This window comes from Lepisma saccharinum, chromosome 14 (genome assembly GCF_977018435.1).
Source record: "Lepisma saccharinum chromosome 14, izLepSacc3.1, whole genome shotgun sequence".
NCBI lineage: Eukaryota > Metazoa > Arthropoda > Insecta > Zygentoma > Lepismatidae > Lepisma > Lepisma saccharinum.
Window position 1 is genome coordinate 53,458,119 of NC_139242.1, and position 22,138 is coordinate 53,480,256.

Below are 22,138 nucleotides of genomic sequence, written 5' to 3' on the forward strand. Positions count from 1 at the left end.
CGTTTCTTTGAGCTAGGAGGATGGTTGATAGCTCGTTGGACTCGGAATGAAGTCCTCTTTCCGATTCTACAATACAATATGGGGGTTTCCATTTAAAATTTTACAATGGGCGGGAGTGGGGAATTCAAGTGTGATATCATTGAAAAGCTTTCTTTCACTTATTAAACACGTATTTTTTCGTTTTCCGATTCGATGTGTATTTCTCACGATATGTGACCGTTCCGGGACTTTTGGACCACTCGGTACTATAATTTGCCCCACGTTACGCCAACACTACCTCCCACAGTGTTACGATCAATCTGTGCGAACATGAAAGAGTGTGGGTAAGTCTGTCATTTTGAATGATTTTTTTTACTTGTAGCCACCTATTTTCGCTGCTTTCAGAACATAACACTTACAAATCCGCTCCCTAATAATTACATACTGCGTCGATACGGACTGCTGCAACCATCTTCTTCACGTGCGTGGGGTCCGAAGGAGTATTACGTCACTAAATGCTTTCGTTGTTAGGTTAGGGGGATCAGGTTAACAGCTCTTAGCAATAATAAAACATCCCTGTGCTAAATACATGAAAAGTCGCCACAACTCCGTGTCTGGGACGAACGTAAATCAACGATGATCGCTGCAAAACGCTAAATATTGAGTACCTTAGTGAAACTTTTAACTGTGTATTAGTTTCTTCAAGCTTCGAACTTAGTTCACAATCGTTTCCAGTATTTTAAAGTTCATCCTAACTCCTATAAAAATTGTCAAAATTAATTGAACATTCCGAACAGTTAGCGTCATCAGTAAAGCCAACATCAAATACTGGGGGGAGGTGGGATTCCAAAATTGCTGTCACTAATAAACGGACGATAATTCCCAAGCCAACAGGCTATGTAAATGATTAATACCAGTGCAACCATTGTAAGTTTATATGCATTCGTGTTTCTTGGCGATGTCCATATCCATGTACGCGTAATAATGAATCAATCAACGGGTAAAAAAGACGATTATGATGATATGATTAAGTGAAATGTGTGGTTTGTGTTTTATGTCGACCTTTTGTACTGCTAGATTAATTAACTGCGAGGATATGAATGAATACAATCAGTGGATGATAAAACGAACTCAAGTATCCAAGCCTTACCTCATACACGTTAAAAGTCTTAAAAGTCACGTCGGTATATGCATTTCACAGTGGGGTGAACAACGTGTGACAATGTATGATGAAATATTAGTGCAATGTTGTTATAAAGCATAGTAAACAATAACATTATGCAAGTTGAAATCCTAATATTGAACTGATTTTTTATCTTACCTTTAGTCTAAGCTTCTGCAAGGCAACGAAGCAGATTTAAGTTGATCCCTTGTGTACCCTTCTTTTTAACGTCATTTCAACACGAATGCCTAGCCATATACTTAGATTATTGATTATTACAAAGTTGTTACAGTCAATATTTATGAACACTGGTATCTTTCACTGCACTGTAGACAGAAGTTCATCACAGCAACAACACAACGTAGGCAAATACGTACGTAATTCTGTTGCTTCCAACACACTACGTTTGACCAGACGAGACGATTGGCCAAAACAGAGTTGCAATATCGAGCTCAGTCAAAGGATTCGTCAGTACGTACAACTAACTTTCTGACCTAATGTGGAATCAAATGTGTCAACTTGGATTACTCAGATATTTAAAAAAAATGATTATTCTTAAATCTTTTATGCAACTTGCATTATATATCCTGTCTGGATGTTGTCATAAAACAAAAAACGATGTACTAATACAAAAAGATCTTAATTCAGTATTCAAACGTTCGTAACAACCCCGGTTTACCATCAAGGCCACACCTAAGTTTGTTGTGGTGAGCCAAGACGCAATGGTAGGAAGCTATGTCCCTCTAAATAACCTTACTTCATTTTTTCCCCTTTCTTTTCAGCAGAAGGAACATAATCTTTTCTTCAAACAAATTTGCAAAATTTCACACTTTGGCCTCAGTTTCAAAAGGCCAATGTTGCCAGTTTTCAGGTGTTAGTTCTCACCAGGCATTTGTCTAAACATGGGATGCTATGGGCACATCAATAAAACCTGTAACAGAATATTGCAGCCTTACATTACTACTCATTGTACTGTATTAGCACTATTTGTTGGGTTAAATGTATGACAATGAGCATAAATGTAGTGTTCTTTCCTCGTGGTGCAGTTCGGAATTATTATATGATGTACAATACATATTTATTATGTTATCACACATAAGAGGAAATTACTAAATATTTAAAGATATGTTATTAAATATATATAAAGGAAGAGGTTTTCAAGAATTATATATAAAGAAATTCGTCACATTTATAGAAATCAGATATTTATAAAGTGACAGAATAACTTACAGCTTTACATTTAGCTGTTTACGCTCAGCATAGCCTACTTTTTAAGTATAGTTGAAATGGTTTAATTATGTATGAGTTTTGTTTAGGCTTGAATTCTTATTTTACTTTTATTGTGCACTGGTTAATGATCTCTTGAAAGAGAGGGAGAGAGAATACAACTCGCATAATCAAACACACAAGATACAGACATTATTCTTCGTTCTTTTGTGTGTTTTCGATATTATCCTTAGTAGAGATTTGATTTGATTTTAGTTAATTAGCGTCGCTTTCTGCTGTTTCTGTCTAATCGCGACGATGAGGATAAGTAGTGAAGGAGAGACGCCACAGTTCTGGCTTGGATTCGAACCCGGGACCCCTGGCGCAGTAGCGAGCTGTGCTAACCACTCCTCCACCGAAGTCAGTATATTTGATGTCAAAACTGATTGCTTACACTTATGTATTCGAGTGTTCGAATAGTCACGCAACGGAGATTTTGAATGTACGTAACTTTTGTACAAAAAGCTGTAGAGATATGAAACTTACTCTGGCATCAAGGACGTATTTAGGGTGAGGGGCCCAGGTTTTTTTTTTTTTGCCCTCCCCCGAAAGTCTTACTAAGTACTAAAATTACATAATGAAAATATACTTGTTGAATATTTGTTGTAATATTCAATTTTTGTCTATTTGACATTAATTTACTTGCCAGGGCAGTTACAGTATGTAACATTGTTATTTGTACACAGAATTTCCGAGGAAAAAATGTCATATCTACTAGTAAATATAATCATTTTCATATGTACCTGGAAATTAATGTTAATGAAGGTTTCACCAACAAATGCCAATAAAAATGTATGATCAAAGTGTATAAACAGAGCATATAATTTGTGTGAAAAGAGAAAAACACGCTGTTTCATGCAACATTGTTATTCCTTATTCGTACAGGCAAGAGTTTCAATCTTCCTCGCATACAGCGCCACAGCTATTCGGGTGATTTCGTGCAGTTTGCAACTTCGTAACAAGTTTGAACATGCAGGCGCTCCCCGTCAAACGGAATGCTGGCGTAGGTATTGTTGTAGGCCTATCGTCTATCTATCAGCGTGTTCGAAATGGGCAAGGTGAAGGTCCTTATAAGGACTGAAGGATGTTATTATAAATTTGGCCCTTAGAGGTTACTCGTTAAGAAAAATTGGACAAACAGTCAATAAATCACACTCCACAGTTCAATACATAGTAAACAAATTCAGAGAGGAAGGTTCAACACAGAATGTGCCGAGAAAACCAAAAGAGAGACGGTTGAATAAACGTGATGAACGCTTTATTTTAAAAAGAGTACGAGACAACCCCGACTAAATGTTCCTCAGTTACGACCGTTACTAGAAAATGTTACTGGCAAGATGATGTCCGGTCAAACTGTCCGACGTGCCTTGTGGAAGCATGGATATCATGGCAGAATACCACGAAAGAGGCTGTATGTAAATAAGGTGAATCGCAGGAATAGACTTCCATTCTCGAAAGAGCACATCCACAAGGACCAGGAATTTTGGGATAGTGTCATATGGTCAGACGAGTCCAAGATTAATATATACGGGTCAGATGGGATAAATAGGGTGTCACGTACACAAACTGCATTGATATTGTTTGAGGTAGAGGATCATAGATGGCAGCATGCAAAAAGAACGACGCATATATTTGATGATGCATAAAGCAGTTTAGAAAATGGGCCAGAGATGGCAGTACTCAAGAAGACGTTTGCCGTTGTGAAAGGAGAAGGAGCAAAGAGATGATGTGGTGAAATAATGATTGTAGATATTAATACTAATTATAATGAAATAAATAAATGAACTTAGCACAATAACAGGATATAAATAAGGTGGAAATGGTAATTAATATTCAGTAATAACATATGTGATCATTATATAAAAGTAAAGAAGTCGAATTGTAATTACGATTCTGGGTCTTTTACGGTTCACACGAACTGAGAGTTTCGTGCGGTTTTTGGGTTGTTTTTCACAGGTGTAGCGCCATCTCACGGCAGGCACCCAAGCACTTTTGGTAGGCGCATCTATTGCAGCTCCAAATTGTTTCTTTCCATATATTCGTAGTGTTAGTCACCCTGATCTGTACCCAGAGGTATCTCATCGTTTCTACCCTGTGCTAAGCTGGTAGATGCTCACGTAAGAGGACGTGGCAAGGGTCTGGAGAAAATCAAATGAAGACAATGATCACATTAACATAGTTCCAACAGTTAAACACGGTGGCGGGTCATTAATGATATCATAGAATGATGATATCACCGCGGTGGCTCAGTCTGTCGACATCCGTGCCGGAGTGGTTAGCAGAGCGCGCTACAAAGCCAGGGGTTCCGGGTTCGAGTCCCGGGTAAGACATGGGTATTTGTGTTTGTCCAGATGATAAGAAACTGAGAAACAGTAACAATTGAAAAGTGTAAAAGTGTGAATGGTGGGGGATACCTCCGTGTAGGGGGTATTTCCTTTTTTTTTTAAAAAAAAAAAAAAAAAGAGTGGTTAGCACAGCGCGCTGCAACGCCAGGGGTTCCGGGTTCGAGTCCCGGGTAAGGCATGGGCATTTGTGTTTGTCCAAAACGTGAAAAACTGAGAATACTGTAAAATTTGAAAAGTGTAAATTTGAAAAAGTGTGAATGACGGGGGATACCACCGCGTAAAGGTATTCCTTTAAAAAAAAAAAGTCGGTAACGCCTCTGACTACCATGCTAAAGGCCCCGGGTTCGATTCCCGGCCGGTTCAAATCCGGGAACTTTTCTAACGTTGGAAGCAGCCCCGGCGCCCACCCAGCGTCGAATAACATGGGTATCTTGGGGAAACCCTGGGGGGTAAAGGCGGTCAGGGGCGTTATGCTGATCACATCACCCCCACTCACAACCGGATCAAGAAAGTGTGGGGCTTTACCCCCTATACGCCTTCATGGCGTGGTGCTATGCACAGCGGAGCACTTTAGTTTTTGGATGCATATGTCTATTTGGACATATTGAAGAACAATATAAAGCAGAGTGCCCAAAAAATGGACATGCCGCCTATCTACAGATTCCAATAAGACAATGACAGAAAGCATAAGGCGCGAGTTAACATGAATTGGCTAATATGGAATGTGCCCAAACTACTACAAACACCAGCTCAAAGTCCAGACTTAAATCCCATTGAGCATTTATGGGCAATTTTGAAGAGGCGAGTCCATAAAGCAGGCGTCAAGTCCAAACAAGAGTTGAAAACTGTTGTGTAAACCGAGTGGAATAAAATAAGCTCTGAAACATGTCGGAAACTGGTTAATTCTATGAAGAACAGGTGTCAAGCAGTAATTAAAGCCAAGGATACACATCAAAGTATTAGAACTGTCAGTCAATTTGTTATGAATATACTTTTTCTTATATTATTATTTAGTGTACGAATAGAAAAGTTGTATGGCATATTTCTCTTTCAGTTTCATTTAATTTATTATTGTCATTGGATATACAGAATTTGGGTAAGATTTTATGTTCCTAATGATATTAGTTATTGAATTGTAAAGAAACAATTTCAAAAGAGTGTATTTCCTTTCAGATATTAAAGTATTTTCTTTGAAAATCCGTATGTACGAATAAGAATGTTACATACTGTACTTTATACAAATTTTGGCGATCTTAATTTCATCTGAACTAAATAATGAATATGTGCTTTTATATCTCTATTCTTATACAGTCTTTGTACCTATTCATGTAACAATAACAATACAATATTAATTAATTTACATAGTGTAATTAAAATTATTTTATTTAAATTAAATACAATTATAGCATAAACATTTTGATTTAAACATTATTTTTAATATTATTTCTGAGACACTTGGTTCGGACCCCCTCCGAAATATATTTCTAGATACGTGCCTGGCTAGCATTAACTTTGTCAATGTGTATATTTTTTAAACATTAAACAGGAAAATCATGCTCTATATGAATGTTCAGTATGCGGGAAAAGTTACTAAGGTGTAAAAAAGTTTTTGTACGAAGTAAAAACAAACATGAATAAAAGGCAGCTCTGGCTGGAGTCCCTTTCAAAAATTTTCGCTGTGGGTGTTCCACATATTGAATGTTCATATAGAGCGTGATTTTCCTGTTTAATGCTTGAAAAATATCCACATAGACAAAGTTAATGCCAGCTTAAGTTTCATGTCTATGTACCTTTTTGTATAAAAGTTACGTACGTTCAAAAACTCTGTTGCGTGACTTTTCGAACAATCTCCCCCAGCCCGGAAATTTTTAGTAGGGGATTCTTGCAGGACAAGATTGTTGGTGGAGGGAAAATCTCCTGTCCTGCAGGATTTCACACCCTGGTGTAATCTCATAAAAAATGCAGGCTCTGCTGATAAAATAAGTTACTTGGGGCTGTCAAGTGATAACAAAAAAAAAAAACTGAAGCACTTGTGCATTTCGAGCTTCAGTTGTTTCTTGTCTTTCTAGAGGACGCTACCGATCAGTAAAACGTCATCTGCTGTTGCCGTAGCCAGCCGAGTTGATTCGTTCGGGCGGGCCGAGTACTTTATGGCACGAAGTAGTTTTAGTGAAAACATTTCTAACTATCTGTAGTTATTTTCCAATAAGAACTGTTACAATGCCACAAATAATTAAAACGTTGAAAACTGAAGAAGATGTAATATGTGAACTATGTAGTTTAATCGAAGGAAGAGCAAAGCAGGCGATAGAACAAGAAGATGTATTCAAAGTTGGATTATCAGGTTAACTTATTTTCCTTGTCTTGTAACTAGCCGAAAATATTGCATGATCACTGCTAATATTGGTTATGTTCGCGTTTGTGAACTAAGGCAACATATAAGAGCGAGGTTTTTGTTTTGTTGATTTCCGGTGTATTGCAATTTCCAATTAACGTTGTGCAACTTCGGTATCGACACTCAAGTTATTAGTTGATTAAATTATAAACCTAAGATAGCATGATATTTAAAACTATATTCTAAGATTAGAGTAAGTTAAAAATATGAGTTGCATTGAAAGCGGGGAATAATAATAATAACCGTGTTCAAAAAAAGGTGCAGCTCTTAGAGAAATGAGTCATCTAGAGACAGGTCTACATGTTTGTACGTGAATTTTTTAATCTTGTACTTAATTTACAAACAAAGATTCGGTGTATGAATTTCTTTTTATTCACATATCACAATTTATGTATATACAATGCTATTAACATAGAAAAACTAGACCCGGACAACTGATAGCCTATGAAGCATGATGCCACCTTTTTTAAGTGTAAGTTGTGATGCAAGTCGTGGTTAGGCAGAACTGGATTTATCCACAGTTACTCAGAATTTCACGTCAATTGTGATAAGGAGTTAATAGTTGCACAATATTGGTGGCAATGTCTTTTGTTATCTGTGCTGGTAATCCAGGGTTTTACAGTTAGCCTATATTACAATCATTGACATTTTTTCAAGGAATAACATGACACCTTGGCATGTGTTAGACTGGTAAATGATTGATTAATTTGTCACAACTTTCTCTTCCTTCCTGTATAAGAGCCATGTGATCAGACAATCTAAAAATTATTTTGATATGCAGGATGTTTGGTTATTGGAAAGTGAAAAAGGAGATGAAAGTACAGAAGAAAAAAACGTTGTGCTCCCATACTTGTTTCTTTGGTAACAGTTTGAACTAGTCAAAATTGATTTCTTCATTTTTACACAAGAAACTACTTACGCGAATCACTTTCTGTAGCATTGTTGAAGTTCCCGAATGTATTTTCTGTTATCGTTTCATCTTTTTTTGGCCATAATTCATGTTTTTATCTATAAAAATATCGCAATTGCCGTTCCTTCCATGTACTTTCTCTACCTCAACCGGATGTTCCATGAATTTGATGACTTAAACCCCTGTCACAGGCCTGTAGCCAGGCACTCCCCCCCCCCTGGCAGGGCCACCAGCCGCCCCTGGTACTGCCGCCAGCCCCCTTGACATTACGTAAAACTATTTTGTATTCTAATTTCTTTAAGGTAGAGAGTGAAAATGTAGGCAGCATATATTCTTTTGGGTAACAGTTTACTATCCTTCGGACACCTATAACTTCCTAGTTTCGTCAATTCTTGACATTCGTACTTACCTATCTGCTTCGCGGAACATTCCGTGAATGGTTTTTGGGGCTATCCATCCCGGAATCGGTGGGATATTTAAACTAAAAAATTATTTTCGTTTGAAATTTTTGAGTCCAAATTTCCCACCGATTCCGGGCTCCGCCCCTGGGGTAATTGACCTACCGCCCCCACCTGCTAACGTGGCCCCGCCTCCGCTCCTCCCCAGCTTTCTCTATAGAATCCCTGTTAAAGGCATGTTAGAAATTTGCCGGAGTCACTTGCCCCCAAATGAGCCCCAAACTTTTAAATTTGAAGAAATCCGTTTCCAGGATACGGAAAACTTACCTGAATTTCACACAAAACACCTTCTCGATGTTAGACAATACTACAGGAACTTATTACGGTAAGTAGTTTCTTCTGTAGAAATCTGTCCGAAGGATAGTAAACTAGTACCGTGAGCAGAAGTATAAGTGGCAGGAAGTGTTTAGAAGATTCTCTAGACTTTAGAAAGTTCTTTCATAGGGGAGCTTCTTTATCTGTAACTTCCCTGCCCCTCTTGCAGCCTCTCATTTGACAAATATCTGGGACTTTAACTTCTTCATCATCCACATTCCTTCCACAGCTGTGTCAAATGCCAACAGATTCATAGTTTTGGGAACGAAGAGGAGTTTCATTGCTTCGGCCGGGGCACGGTAGACACTATGATTGAAGTGAAGGAAACGGTTCCGATTGTTTTATGATTTCTCCTAGCACAAAGACCAATTATCGTAGAATTTTGGAAATCATTGTCACACGAAATTTGAACCTTAAAGTAATGAGCACTGTTTGGACTCAAAAAAGTTATTCATGTTGAAAAAAACAACTTGAAAAATTACCTTACGCACTTCTCATGGACAAGATATTCTCAGTCGACAAGCAACAGTAAATATCGTAGAAGCATGGGAATGAATGTAGAAGTAAATTGGAACCTTAGTATAATGCATGTAGGGACTTGATTTTTAATGCTAAGGGAACCAAACCTAACCTGCCTAACCTAACCACGAAAGCATATGTTGAACAAACTTTTAAGTAATCGCTGTAACTCCGCAGTATGTGTTAAGACGTACATCGAAATCGTAGCATGATGAAATTGCAATAAAACAAAAGGAACTTGGGCCGAAGTGAATATTGTACATTTCTACTTGTATGATATAAATTCCTGTCAGTGATGGGTTCAAGCCGTTCATTTGTGCGAGTCGACTCATGAGCGCTCGCTCACTGAGAAGAGTCGTTCAAATGAGTCGTTCAAAAGAGTCGCCAAGCTTCTTTTTCTCGAAACACATGCCTGAAGAGGGGGAAGGGGGTAGGAGGTGTTGAAGCAGATGATTGTATTTAAGTAAACGAACACAACGTACGTCCTTCAAGATTAATAAATTGTATTGCATTTTAGTGTATATGTGTGAAAAGTACCACTTTTAAACATAAAGATATCCATAAATATACCTGGTCTTCTCCAGATGGTAAAACTCACAATCAGATAGATCATATTCTCATTGATAAGAGAAGGCATACTAGTATAATTGACGTTCGTACACATAGAGGTGCTGACTGTGCTAGTGACCATTATTTAGTAATTGCTAAATTAAGAGAAAGACTCTCAGTGATAAATCATAAGCAACAAAATCTAAAAGTTCTAAAATTTGATACAGGAAAGTTTACTGATGAAAGAATTAAGAAAGATTACCAAATTAAACTGTCAAATAGATTTGATGTTTTGCAGGATTTAAATGATGATGAAAATATAAATGAAACAGACGTAAATAAGAATTGGGAGCACATACGTAATGCAATAGAATCAGCAGCTATAGAAAGTATAGGATACCATAAACCGAGAAAAAGTAAGCCATGGTTTGATAATGAATGTCATAATCTAATAGAAATAAGAAATCAGGCTAGACTTAGGTGGTTAAATAACTCTGATGATACAAATCTAAACAATTATAATAGAATAAAGCGAGAAGTTAACCGCACGTTTAGAAGTAAAAAAAGAGATTACTTGAAAACCAAAATTAACGAAATTGAAACAAACAGCAAAAATAAAAATATCAGAGATTTATATAAAGGTGTAAATGAATTTAGAAAGGGGTGGCAACCTAAAGTAAACTTGATAAAAGATAAAGACGGTGATTTTCTAGCTGACCCAAGTGATATTCTAAATAGATGGAAGAACTACTTTAATGACCTTTTAAATGTCCATGTAGGAGATAAATCAGAAGTGAATGAAGTACACACAGCAGAACCTTTAGTTCCAGAACCCAACTTGACTGAAGTTAAAGATGCTATTAAAAGGCTAAAGAATAACAAAGCACCTGGCATTGATTTAATACCAGCTGAGTTAATTAAATATGGTGGAAATTCATTAATGTATCAAATTCATAAATTAATCTGTTTAATATGGAATAAAGAAGAAATCCCTCAACAGTGGAAAGAATCCATAATTGTTCCTGTGTTTAAAAAAGGTGATAAAATGAACTGCAATAATTACCGTGGAATTTCTCTACTCTCAACAACATATAAAATATTATCTAACATTCTTTTAACAAGACTAACCCCATATGCTAATGAAATTATAGGTGATTATCAATGTGGATTTAAACGTAACAGATCAACTACAGATCAAATTTTTCACATCAGACAGACACTTGAAAAAAAGTGGGAATATAATCAAAATGTCCATCAGCTATTCATTGATTTCAAAAAAGCATATGATTCGGTCAAAAGAGATAAATTATATAATATATTAGTGGAGTTTGGAATACCTAAGAAGCTTGTTAGTATGATAAAAATATGCACCAGTGAAACAGAAAGTAAAATTCGTGTGGGTATTAATATGTCTGACAAATTTACAATTCATGATGGGTTAAAACAAGGAGATGCATTATCTCCATTGCTCTTTAATTTTGCCTTAGAATATGCTGTTAGGAAGGTAAAAGAAACTAAAGAAGGACTAAAATTAAATGGTGTGACTCAGTTGTTAGCATATGCAGATGATGTAGACTTACTGGGGGATGATGTGAATACAATTAAGAATAATGCTAAAATATTTTTCAAAACTGCTAAAGAGATAGGTTTGGAAGTTAACAAAGAGAAAACTAAATATATGCTTACAGGCCGAAACCAATTGTTAGGTAATAATCAAAATCTAATTATTGATAACAACTCGTTTGAACCAGTTTCCAAATTCAAATACTTAGGAGTAATATTAACAAATGAAAATTATATTAAAGAGGAAATAAAAAGTAGGCTTAATTCAGGAAATGCATGTTACTTCTCTCTTCATAAACTTTTGTCTTCTCGTTTAATATCTAAGAAACTGAAAGTTAAAATATACAAAACAGTAATTTTGCCTGTAGTATTATATGCATGTGAAACTTGGTCCCTTACATTGAAAGAGGAACATAAATTGAGAGTATTTGAAAATAAGATCCTTAGGAAAATATTTGGACCTAAAAGGGATGAGGAGACAGGTGAGTGGAGAAGGTTACATAATTTAGAACTACATAATTTGTATTCATGTCCAGATATTATTAGAATAATTAAATCAAGAAGACTTAGGTGGGCAGGCCATGTGGCACGAATGGGAGAGGAACGAGGAGTTTACAGGATTCTTGTTGGGAAACCTGATGGTAAGAGACCTGTAGGAAGGCCAAGACGAAGATGGAGGGACAACGTTGAGATGGACCTAAGGGAAATCGGTAGGGATGGAAAAGAGTATATAGAACTTGCTCAAAATAGGGAAACATGGAAGGCCTGTGTTGCTGCAGCCATGAACCTTCGGGTTTAAGAAGGCTAGAGAGTTAGTTAGTTAGTTAGTGTGTGCGTGTAGCCGACTAGATGGCCAAGATTCTGAAGTAATCGACATTTGATCTTGCCACAGAAGTTCCCGGGTTCTAGTCCCGGTCTGGTCAAGGATATTCTTTACGAGTGTCCCTTCATCTGTATCATCAAGCATCATCCTCATCGTCGCGATTACTTAAAATTTGAAGAAAAGCGGCATAAAATAAGAAAAATACAAATACGATTCTGTATGTGTATGGATATACATATATGTGTAAACAGTAAACACACACACACACAAACAAAATTTATTGCACATACTTGTTTTCATTACTCTGCCTCATGAGTGAGATTTTCTATATTTGTATCTTGTTTCAGTTTACATTTCATGCTGCGGATAATGCAAATTATGCAGTACGATAGCATACACAGAAATGCTATATAATTATATCAACCTTTTATTAGTAATAACGTGCATTTACATATTCTTCCTTTTTTTCATTCGATCACTGGTTTTAATATCGCAACAAATGTGAGAAAGCGAGTCAACAAAATGCACTGCAGATCTGCGCTGCGACACATCATCGCTCGTTCACGACTCTTGAAACAGCACGAAGAGTCACAGCACAGTCCCACGACTCTTTCCCCATCATTCGTTCACGACTCTCGAGACGGCACGAAGAGTCATTAAGCACCTTAACGACTCGCTCGCCTTAGCGACTCTTCTGCTCACTCATCGTTCACGACTCTCGAGACGGCACGAAGAGTCGTGGAGCACCTTAACGACTCGCTCGCCTTAGCGACTCTTCTGCTCACTCATCGTTCGCTCGCGAGTCGCGAGCTCTCTTACACAAGGCGCGGCGGCGGCAGTCTCGCCAGCAGACTGGATCTACAGTTTAAAGTAGGATCCACCCGCTCGCTCTCCGCGGATGGCTAACAGCTGTGTTTAAGAAATATATATCGCTCTTGAACATTATCCATGTCCATCCCATATCCATAGCTTTTTGTTGTTCTACAGTCATTCAATATAAGTTTCTGCCAATATCATAATGTATGATCGAATTTCTATAAAGCGGGCCAAATTATACGTATGTATTTTTTTTTAATGTTGCCTTCTACTAGTAAAACACCTTAACACGTAGGCTCACCGCAGATGGCCAACAGCTGTTTATATCACTCGTGAACATGACCCATGTCCATCTTACGTAGTTGTTCCTAATTCTGCAGTCATTCAATAAAAGCTTTTTTGCAGTATCATGTACGATGAGATTTATGATTAAACTTCTATATTTATTCTTTAATGCTGTTTTCATTAGTAAAATATTTACACGTTAATGTTAATGAAATATTTCACGTCATATGAAAACGATTTTGTCAGACAATGTTTAAAGTCCACTTTTATGCTCCAATAGGCTAATCGGGTCTCCCCGATGGTGTAGTGATAACGTCGCCGGTAATCAAGGGGTACCGTGTTCAATACAAAGTGGAGGTTCGGATCCTCCTTTAAACTGTAGGTCCAGTCCCGACTATCCTATCTGCACATAAAGGCTAATCGGAATATTGTAATCAAGAGGTCTGTGCCTAACACCTTCTCAAAATTTTTACAAGACTCCCCTAATATTTTTTACTAACATTTAATTTCTTGTAATTTTAGCGCTAATGGTTTGGCCGAACTTGAAACTACAGGACAAATTTGTTGGCTGTTCTTCGCTGCCCGTCATGGGCTGAGGTTGCGCGCTCTCTCTCTGCAAACAACACTCGCGAGTCGCGAGTCGACTCTTTCCTTCGTTCAAAGAGTCGCTAAGGTGTGCCACGACTCTTTGAACGAAGGAAAGAGTCGACTCGCGAGCATGCTCCTTCCCCTCTCATCGTACACGGCACGTTTCAGCCAGCTTTACGGGAAAAGGAACAGAGAGGACCCCCCCCTCCCTCTCCTCTCCAGTCCCCATTTGCTGCCCGCAGAATCGACTTGCTTTCTTTCAAAAATTCCGGCCGCCAGGCGAGTATACACTTGCGCATGCGCCTTCCTCGCAAAATTCGTGGAAAGGAGAGGGAATAATGGAATAATAGTTGCTTGGCGGGCGGAGGAGTCGTGGCACACATACGACTCTTTGAACGTGTCGTTCAATTCTGGTGAACGAGTCGTTCACCGCTCACAAGAGAGAGTCGTTACTTTTGAACGACTCGTTCACGAACGACCCATCACTAATTCCTGTATCATCAAAAATAGTAAAGAGTGTTAGTAGCAGTCAATTAACACTTCAATAGATGTTTTAGAAGATAAAGAAACAACTGTAGTATTTGCATGATATTTCTAAATTTTATGTTTTATAACTTGAAATCTGGACTGGTTTACAAAGCCCCCTCCCCCTGATAACACATGAGCCCCCTAGAGATCAATTCTAGGTACTAGCCTGGCCTGTCACTGTTTCCAACCACCCCGTCTTTTTCCAAAAAGGTTACGTGACCCCAAATTTTATCTATGCTTGCTTAACCTAACCCTACCATGAATGGTTCATGGGGCTATCAGTGAATGGTTTGTGGGGCTACCCGTGCGTGGTTCTACGTATTAGCATAATTTAAAACCCAAAAGTAGGTATTTTTTGTTTACAAGGTTGGAAACCCTGCATACCCACTCAAATCGACAAAACACAAGCATGACACGTGATGATCCAGAATGCTTGCGCTGTATTGTGTGTCACGCAAACGAAAATAAAGGAACAACAATAATTACTCGTAACATGAAAAATTGAAGTTATCTTCGGGAGAAATTTATAATTACACCTTATAGAATGTTCCGCAATGCACTATAAGTAAGTAGCAATGTTAAAAAGGACGAAATAAATTAGTTATAGGTGTTTTGACTAGATTAAACTAGTAGTGTTTCTTTTTTATTACATTGTAAATTTCCAATTTTTTTTTCACTGTGTTGACATATATTAACTTTACATAAAATAAGGTAACAGACTGTATTACTTTCAATAGGCTTTCACCTTAAAAATATAAACATTGTATCATTTGTTATAGCTTGCTGTTCCACTTAAAATTTGAAAGATTGTTGATAATTAAATTCCCTTTTATTGACCAGTTATTCCAAGACTGGTATAGTTTCTGCTTCAACCATACATACTTAAATGTGTTTCCACATTGGTAATTTTAATTTTCTTCCCTTTGTTTTGCTTCTCTGCTTATTAAAAATTTTGCACATTTTCTTGTGACTATAAGGGGACTGTTACGAAGTATAGATGTGCAATTCTTGTCATTTTCATTGCAGGTGGTTCCCTTACAAAATTCCTTGAAATTGGTCTTCCAAAAATCAATACAGACTGGACCAAATGGAGATTATTCTTCTGTGATGAACGAGTTGTTCCGGTAGACAGTGCAGACTCAACATTCGGCACATACAAGAATTCCTTAATAGGAAGAATCCCACTAACAGAGGACCAGTTTATAAAAATTGATCCTGACTTGCCAGGTATGGACGTATTTTTTCCACAATTTGAATTTTGTATTCATGATTTAGGCTTTCTCTATCGTTTACAACATGAAAGTTGAACTTATTAGCAGTTGTGTTACAGAAGGAACTGTGAAAAGCTTTTAAATTATTTGCATCCACCAGGAAGTTAATGTAGTTACTTGTGCAGATATGTAGGTTATTGCTTTATTTTATTTTAGTGTTATTATTTGGACATATTTTGAGGTGACAGTAAATGGCTTTCTTTTTTTTTAATTATGTCAATTCTATCTTTACGTAGTAGAGTAATTGATGTTTCTTGTATAAAAATATCAATATAGAGTTTTTCTGGTCACAAATTTTACTTAAAGAAAATTTTAAAAATGGTTTGTTAATGAAGTTTTGAACTTAAAAGCTGTGCTGAATAAGATTATGTAGACTATTGTGTTCACATGGTAAATTTTAGGATATAGATGGAAATCTGCCAGTTGACATTCCAAGGTATGACTTGAGATGACCGGACCCCTCTCAGATTTTCTTCATATTTGACATACTCACTAATTGAGGCCTCCTAACCACGAATCTGAAGTTAAAATTTGTCTGTCACGTCTAGAAATTGCGAATCATTGACGCTAGCCTCACGAACCATTGGTGCTAGCTCCACAAACCATTGGCACATGGTTAGGTTAGTTCGGTTAGGTTAGGCAAACATAGTTAAAACTTGGGGTAAAAATTTACTATCCTTCGGACACCTCTATTTTTTTGGTTTCGTCAATTTTTGACATTGATACTTACGTATCTGCTTCGTGGAACATTCCTGAACGTGTATTAACAATGTTTTGATGAAAGTAAGAGCAATTTTTCACCTTACGACTACTTCTTCCTCCTACCTTTCCGTTTGCCTCACACACAACATGGCGCGGACACCTTCGTAAATAATAACGCGTAGGAATGACGCATCGGCCTTGTTTTTTCTCGATTTTCAATTGTTATGCAGTGTTTCAACCTTCGGAACCCAAGAAATGCCCGTCGACAAACTTAATCAGATCTATTTCTTTTTAACTTTATTTTTCGCGTTCTGACACCAAATTTTAACTATGTATCCCAACCTAACTGAACTAACCTATCCACGCACCAATCGTTCGTGGGGCTAGCGCCAATGGTTCGTGGGCCTATCCGAGAATGGTGTGTGGGGCTACGAATATTTTTTTCGAAACCAATTTTTAACTATTGAAACCTTTGCGTGGCCCTACTAACCTATCCACGCGCCAATGGTTCATGGGGCTATCTTTTTCACTATTGAAACCTTTGCGTGGCCCTACTAACCTATCCAAGCGCCAATGGTTCGTGGGGCTATCTTTTTCACTATTGAAACCTTTGCGTGGCCCTACTAACCTATCCATGCGCCAATGGTTTGTGGGGCTAGCGCCAATGGTTCGTGGGGCTATATTTTTAACTATTGAAACCTTTGCGTGGCCCTACTAACCTATCCACGCGCCAATGGTTCGTGGGGCTAGCGCCAATGGTTCGTGGGGCTATCTTTTTCACTATTGAAACCTTTGCGTGGCCCTACTAACCTATCCACGCGCCAATGATTCACAATTATTTCCAATTTCTACATCCTCATAAAAAAAACACCAAATTTTTACCGAAACATATATTCTCTTTCTTACCTTTCCATTATACATATTCCCACATCCCATTCTTCCTCACGAGTAGCTTACATTCGCTCCCACACTTTGCACATTCCTTTCCTCTCTTCACCACCCCGTGTGCAACCAAAAACTCCACTGGATCCTCAACACCCGGCACCAATTTCACAACACACCCACCACACGTCATTATCCAAACCCTCGATTCACAGTTCTAACTCTCGTCGCAAACACAGACAGTTCGAAACACTGGATACCAACAAAACACAATCACGACACTTCATGATAGTCACGACGGTGTATGAAGGTGTACGAACTTGATGGTATACGAACATGTACGCCCCAAACGCTATCTTCGTCGCAGAATTCATTTTCAACGAACAACATGAATTTCAGCTATGAAACATTCCCACATCACATAAAACACCTTCCCGATGTTCGACAATGCTACAGGAACTTATTACGGTAAGTAGTTTCTTCTGTAAAAATAAATAAATGTGTCCGAAGGATAGTAAACTAGTACCAAATTTGGTGTCGTGGTAGTATCAAGAATATATATATATATATATTTGGTTGTGAAACAAAAAAATTCGCGAAAATAGACAGTTTCCATTCCAAAAACTAATGCCTTATTTCCTCTTATTTTGCAATTTCTAGACGTTTCCGACAAATTTTAACTTCAGATTCGTGATTAGGAGGCCTCAATTAGTGAGTATGTCAAATATGAAGAAAATCGGAGAGGTGTCCGGTCATCTCAAGTCGTTCCCATTCCAATAAAGTATTTTGTACAAAGGAAAACTTAATTGGACAGATTTAAATCTTATGAAATGCAAGTCTTCAATGCTAATTATGTGTACTTTTAATTTACTTACGGTTTGTTCTCTTTTTAAGCTGAAGCAGCAGCAAAGGATTACATCCAGAAAATGGCTGTCTATTTTCCACCCGACTCATTGCCCCGCTTTCACGTTCTGTTGCTCGGCATGGGGCCAGATGGCCACACTTGTTCCCTGTTCCCCAATCACCGCCTACTGGAGGAGACGTCCGTGTGGGTGGCTCCCATCACCAATTCGCCGAAGCCACCACCATCACGTATAACTCTGACATTCCCAGTGGTGAACAATGCCGAATGTTGTATATTTGCTCTAACAGGAGAGGGAAAGGCTGAAACTGTCAAGGTGAGTAGGAGATTTATATTTTAATTGCGACAAGAATGTAATGTAATGGTCATGCGTAGGGGTAAAACACTAATTCAGGAGCCAGCTTTTCTTTATTTATTATTTTTGTGGCAAAAATGGTCTAAGAAAGCCGTGAATCAAACTAAGATAAAGTTATATGATTTGAAAACATTAAATTTATTAATTAATACAAGATTGGATTAAAAGCTCAATGGGTAACACCATGAATAACTATGAAATGCATTCTAATATGTGGCCGATCCTACCATATCACCGCAGATATTAAAATCCGGCTATCTAAAATTTATAATGGCATTTTTATTATTCTGATGTAATGATACATAAAAAACATACACTGCACTCTTTGTTTTAACAGAAAAGTAATAGAAATTGTCAGTAGCAAACTCAAAATATTGACTCTTGTCAATTCCTCAGTGGCATGCACCACATTGCCTGGGGTCTGTTGTTTGTGCATGCTTGTAGACTGAAGGGGCCCATGCTCATCTCTTAGATGTAAACTTTCCCTTTCCCTGTTGCTTTTATCTCACAGTTTCCTTGCGTTAGTAGTTTCACACTTTCCTATAAATAGATTTTTATTTTTGAACTGCTGAAACAGTTTTGCGTAAGGTGCACTTCTGGCAGAATGAATGAGAGTTCTGTTATGGAATTTCCCTCACGTTGCAGTTGCCAGTAGACTTTAAGTTGATTTATTAAGCTAGATATGTAATAACCTGTGGCTCGACAGCCCTTGAAGGGCCTAGGCAGATCTCCCGACTGCCAGTCTCCCTCCCACAATCCTACCTAGAGGTGTGGATATCTTCAACCAGTAATGGGGTGACGTGGGGTCAGCATGTTGAACCCTCAGCCGTTATAGGAGATTTCCGAGCTACTCGCTCCGAGCTCCGCAATTTCCTCACGATGGTGAGTGGCCACCGGTTCAATACACAGGCCAAGAACTCGAGAGACTGAACCCAGGCAGATTCGAACCCATGCCATTCCGCAGTCGGAGTCCAAAGCACCTTAGACCGCACGACCACGAAGGAAAACTAAGCTAGATATGGCTTATTTAAAATATATTATCAAATGTGTTTCTAATGAGAAACAAAATTGGGCAGAGAAGAGTTCTCATGGCACAACTACTGTTAATGTTTATGCATGATAAAACAGAAGTGATATGTCAAGCCACTTCCAATTTGAAGCTATTCTGAAGCTGTTTGGTGTATCGTTCTACCTTAAATTAAAGAGTTGTTTATTATTTCTTGTACAGACCTATATGGGTCATCATTTTGTATAATTTTGTAAGGGCTTTTTCATTTAACATTTCTGTTGTTAATTGTTCCATCCTGGTTTTCAGAAAGTTTTGCAAGACAAAGAACAGCTACCAGCTGCTCGAGTCCAACCAACAAATGGGGATTTGTTTTGGATTTTAGATGAGAGTGCTGCATCATTGCTGAACCACTGATTCTTTGTGCCATTATCGTATCTCTCATGAGAACTACATAGAACTTCCATACGTAAAAAACCGAGAAATGAATACCAAAGTATGTCTAGGCTGAAACAATGTAATCCTTTATGCTGGTCTGTGAGGGTTTATACTGGTGTTTGTCTGTGATAGGAGATCAAAGAGAAATAGAGATAGGTTACTCAGTCTGAGTAACCTACCATTTACATCATTTTTCTGAAGAACAGAGAAGTGAACTGGTCATGGGAAAACGTATTGATATTATAGACATACAATTGCTAATTCAGATGTTCATGTATGTGCTGAATGAATTTGTGTAGCCTTGTTTTTGTAAATTCAACAGAGGCTATGATGGAGTTATTTTCTTACAAGTTTTCTATCCATTATTTTAAACCGAGTGAACTAGTTTTATGTCCTCTATTTTCTATATCTGTTTAAACGTGTGGCGTAGCTGTGTATATAGCTGCTGGTCTTTTTAGCACAGAGGAGGGTACATTGTCAGTTTATTTAGTGATAATTTGGTTATCCAAGAATCAACTACAGCTACATTGCCTTAATTCTATTAGAATTTGCAACTACTAGTAATTGTACTTGTGGTTAAAACAGATATGATGCTTATTTTAGTGTTGTTGTCAATTGATTGATGGCATCTTGTGAATTTCTTTCATTTTATGATGTTAATCCTTCATAGATCCCAAAATATGTATCTTTAGTTTCTTTCTTGTAGAACCGGTTCCAATTTCATCTTAGGGTTTGAATTCAAAGTGCAGAATTTGAATGTATTGCCTTTTAAATGCTTAGTATCACATTTCTTATATGTACAGCTTCTGAGATTTTGCTGCTATTATCCATGCTTGTTCCTTACAATCTAGAAGTATTGAAAATAAAATGCCAATACTTTGTAAACTTGACAGTAAGAATCGCTGACTTTGTAACAAGACGCTAATTTTCCTGGAATTAAGTTGCAAGGGAAATCTGAAAGCTTGAAATTTGTATAATCAAACATGTGTGTCACAAATTTTCCATTCTTTCATGTTCAGAAGATTATGTGAGCAGTTTTTGCATTTTGTATGTACATGTGGTTATGAGAGGGAGTACACTTCTCCAATTACTGCAGAAAAAAATGTTCCCTTTATTCTTTATTCATTATTTACGCTTGTTTCTAAATAACTTTTACTAATTGTTCCTTTTTTGTTTCAATTATGGAGATAGTTGTTGGTGGAAATGTACATTGAAAATACCGCTCATCATGCTTTAGGTATAATGGATTTTTGTATTTTTTTACAGTGAGGTATTATGTTGAAACAGCATTTGTGTGGAACATTTCTACTTTTTTTATTAATTATGTAAGTTCAGTTTTAAGAAGCTTAATTTTCAGCTTTTATTAAAACACACATATGTTTCTACTTAATCTACTGTAAACTACTATGAAAAGTGCAACAATTTATTTTTGCAGTTTGGTGAATACGGCAATGTTTTATATTTGAATGCATGGCTGAATGTGTATATTTAATATTTAGATAAATGGATAAATAAAAAGGATATGTTTGCATTTCTGTTTATTTTTTACACTGGTATGCATGCATATTAGATGTGTGCGTGCGTAAGGGGGCAAAACAAAACCCTTGATGAAAGTTGTCTGAGAAAGAAAAATCTCATTTCATCTCACAGTTTTATTATTGTATTGATGGGTACTAAACAGGGGCATATAGAGTATGTGTCCAGACCCATCGAAAATAATTATATTAGAAGGATATCAGTTTCAGTGGCACATAAGTTCTCTCTTCCCCTCCACCTCTATTTTCCTTCTGTGGTTCAAACTAATTTGCATAAAACATGATTTTGCACAGCAGATTCGAAACAACTATGCATAATTTATTCATTTTCAATGTATGACCAATTTATTCTGAGACTAACGAATAAAATGTGTGAATCTTAATAACAAGTGATTTACTGGAGAACGAACTGAGTAGTCCAATTACATAGAAAATAGACCCAGCATAGTTGCTTGGAACTTCCGTCTGCTTGAAAATACTTTATTTTTTAAAGAGAATAATATTGTTGAATAACAGTAACAAGATTTCTAAACACTAAATTTCTAAGAATATTAGGAGCAACTGCCCCCAACCCCCTTCCCTTCTC

At 37.3% G+C, this 22,138-nt stretch overlaps 1 protein-coding gene across 1 annotated transcript; it reads left to right on the forward strand.

Annotated features, from left to right (window-relative positions):
- The first annotated feature begins 6,854 nt into the window (after positions 1 to 6,854).
- Pgls (6-phosphogluconolactonase) lies at positions 6,855 to 21,548 on the forward strand. Its single transcript, XM_083135601.1, has 4 exons — positions 6,855 to 7,096; positions 15,528 to 15,728; positions 18,251 to 18,534; positions 19,889 to 21,548. Exons 1-4 carry the CDS (start codon positions 6,973 to 6,975, stop codon positions 19,994 to 19,996), a joined length of 717 nt encoding a protein of 238 aa, XP_082991727.1. The 5' UTR covers positions 6,855 to 6,972; the 3' UTR covers positions 19,997 to 21,548.
- The last annotated feature ends 590 nt before the right edge of the window (positions 21,549 to 22,138 follow it).